General features: G+C 34.2%; 1 protein-coding gene across 1 annotated transcript; it reads right to left on the reverse strand.

Annotated features, from left to right (window-relative positions):
• Positions 1 to 324: 324 nt before the first annotated feature.
• On the reverse strand, positions 325 to 2,032 carry LOC112502991. Its single transcript, XM_025107032.1, has 4 exons — positions 1,639 to 2,032; positions 1,383 to 1,452; positions 884 to 1,281; positions 325 to 500 (listed from the first exon to the last, which is right to left on the reverse strand). The coding sequence occupies exons 1-4, from the start codon at positions 2,030 to 2,032 to the stop codon at positions 325 to 327; spliced, it is 1,038 nt and encodes a 345-aa protein (XP_024962800.1).
• Positions 2,033 to 2,556: the final 524 nt, after the last annotated feature.

A 2,556-nucleotide genomic window follows, 5' to 3' on the forward strand; every position in this document is an offset into this window, starting at 1 on the left:
TAAGGTTACCTTCTATTCAGGTTACATGTTACAATTTTAAGAAATGAGAATTTATTTAACATGTTTTGTTAAGTCCAATGACTTATTTAACTGATTCAAGAATGTCCAAGGATTTATTTGTTCCAAAAAATTGTCCAAGGACTTAATCGTTCCAAACAGTAAAGTCAATTGGGTTTTTTTGGACTTTTCCCTTTAAGAAAACAAGATCATCCAAAAAAAATTATGAAAGAATTTCATCAATAGAAGTCAACAAGATTAAACAATGAAATGAAATACGAACGTTCACTAACAAATGAAACCAAAATAATTCGAATAACAAAATCGTTATTTCGTACCGTCGCTTTTTGACAGACAATTGCGAGAATCATGGCAAGCCATTTTCTCACAAGTTCTGCTTTTGGTTTTCTTTGCATTAACGGATGCCCTCTCCGACATACCAACATGACGCTTCCCGGTTCCACAACCTTTATTACGTATCCTGGTTGGGGGTAAGATATTAACTGATTCAAAAAAAATTAGGATTTTTTAAGTTTTTTTTTTAATTTAAGGTTACCTTCTATTCAGGTTACATGTTACAATTTTAAGGAATGATGATTTATTTAACATGTTTTGTAAAGTCCAATGACTTATTTAACAGATTCAAGAATGTCCAAGGATTTATTTGTTCCAAAAAATTGTCCAATGACTTAATCGTTCCAAACAGTAAAGTCCATTGGGTTTTTTTTGGACTTTTCCCTTTAAGAAAACAAGATCATCCAAAAAAAAAAATTATGAAACAATTTCATCAATAGAAGTCAACAAGATTAAACAATGAAATGAAATACGAACGTTCACTAACAAATGAAACCAAAATAATTCGAATAACAAAACCGTTATTTCGTACCGTCGCTTTTTGACGAACAATTGCGAGAATCATGCCAAGCCATTTTCTCACAAGTTCTACACAATCTTTTGGTTTTATTTGCATTAACGGATGCCCTCTCCGACATACCAACAATACGCTTCCCGGTTCCACAACCTTTATTACGTATCCTAGTTGGGGGTAAGATATCAACTGATTCAGGTTCAAAAACACACAAGAGCTCCTGAATATCATTTCTCTTCTGTTCAGTACTTGTCAATATAGGAACATCGATTGAAATTTCATCACCCCACTGCTCCATTTGGTCCACAAACTTTGCCAACGAATTCTTATCATTGCGTACATGCCCAATAATAAGATCAAACATTAATACAGCCTGGTTGATCATAACTTGCTTCTCAATATCCATTTCACCATACCTGGCACGAGCTGACAACAATTCAATGGGAACTAACTCTCTTCTCCAATGAGGAAAAATATATTTCTCGGGAATAGATTGCACTTCAGAATTTAACATTACCTTAAACGCGTGGCGACATAATATACCATTGCAAACAAAATGGTTGCAATTACAATCGAAAGACTCTTCCCTAGTATCATGAACCACATAGCGTATCATGAAATAACAGAAAAAAAGGATAGTAACAAATATTATGAACTCCGATTCTTATCAACTAATATTAGAATAAAAATTGAAAAAATGATCATGACCTTGTATGTATCTTTTACCTCAGCTTTCCTATTCTTATGCATAATATTGTAAATCTTCTTATCACCAACCTCTAGGACGTCGACAACCCCACATAACCATACTGCCTTGTTCATTTCTTTTTGTACATAAAAAATCATTTTCGTGTACACATTCGCCGCTTGCGCTTCAATTTTAGATGGTGATAACAATCTAGGTATCGTAGTTCTAATAGCAACCTCAAGGGAATAGTGTACTTTTCTTTGACTTTCAATTGCATCATCGAAAGTGTTAAGCAAATAAACAAGATCATTCCAATACTTCGTATAAACATTAAGAAATGCGTTAATAGTCTCAGACCTGGAAGTCGTTTTCATCAACCCAGACATATGATAGTCCTTGAAATTGGCCGGAATCCAAGATTCTCTTATTGTATACATTTCTTCAAACCATGAGTGACCCCGTAAGCCATACTCATCCATCATAACATTCCATTTTTCCTAAAAAAGATTTGGACCTATGTGGACATTCCACATGAGCTTGTTGAATTCTCTTTTGAATGGGGTGCTATGGGCTAAATAGTCACTAATCTACACGGTGAAACAAGCACACAATCAAACAATAAACAAACCCATGTATACATATGCTATAATTGGGAAAAAATTTCCAGATTAAACGTATCTTAAACAAACATATGTGTACATATATTAGAATTGAGGTAAAAAGATCAAATGGAACATTTCCTTTACTTTTTTGGTTATGTGCCACATACACAATCGATGGGTAGCATCTGGAAAAGCTATCGGAATTGCTTGTTTCATTGATGCACATTGATCGGTTATTACAAACTGCAGCTGCCTACCGTGCGCTTTCATAAACGCCTTCAATACCCATGTGAAATTAACGATAGATTCACTCCTAATCAAGGAAGCACCCACCATAACCGATTTTTTTTGTGATTATCAATTGCGACAAACAAAACAAAAATCATTGCATGTCTGTTACG

The sequence above is a fragment of the Cynara cardunculus genome, unplaced genomic scaffold, assembly GCF_001531365.2.
Source record: "Cynara cardunculus var. scolymus isolate 2C unplaced genomic scaffold, CcrdV1 Un_Scaffold_2314, whole genome shotgun sequence".
Taxonomy (NCBI): domain Eukaryota; kingdom Viridiplantae; phylum Streptophyta; class Magnoliopsida; order Asterales; family Asteraceae; genus Cynara; species Cynara cardunculus.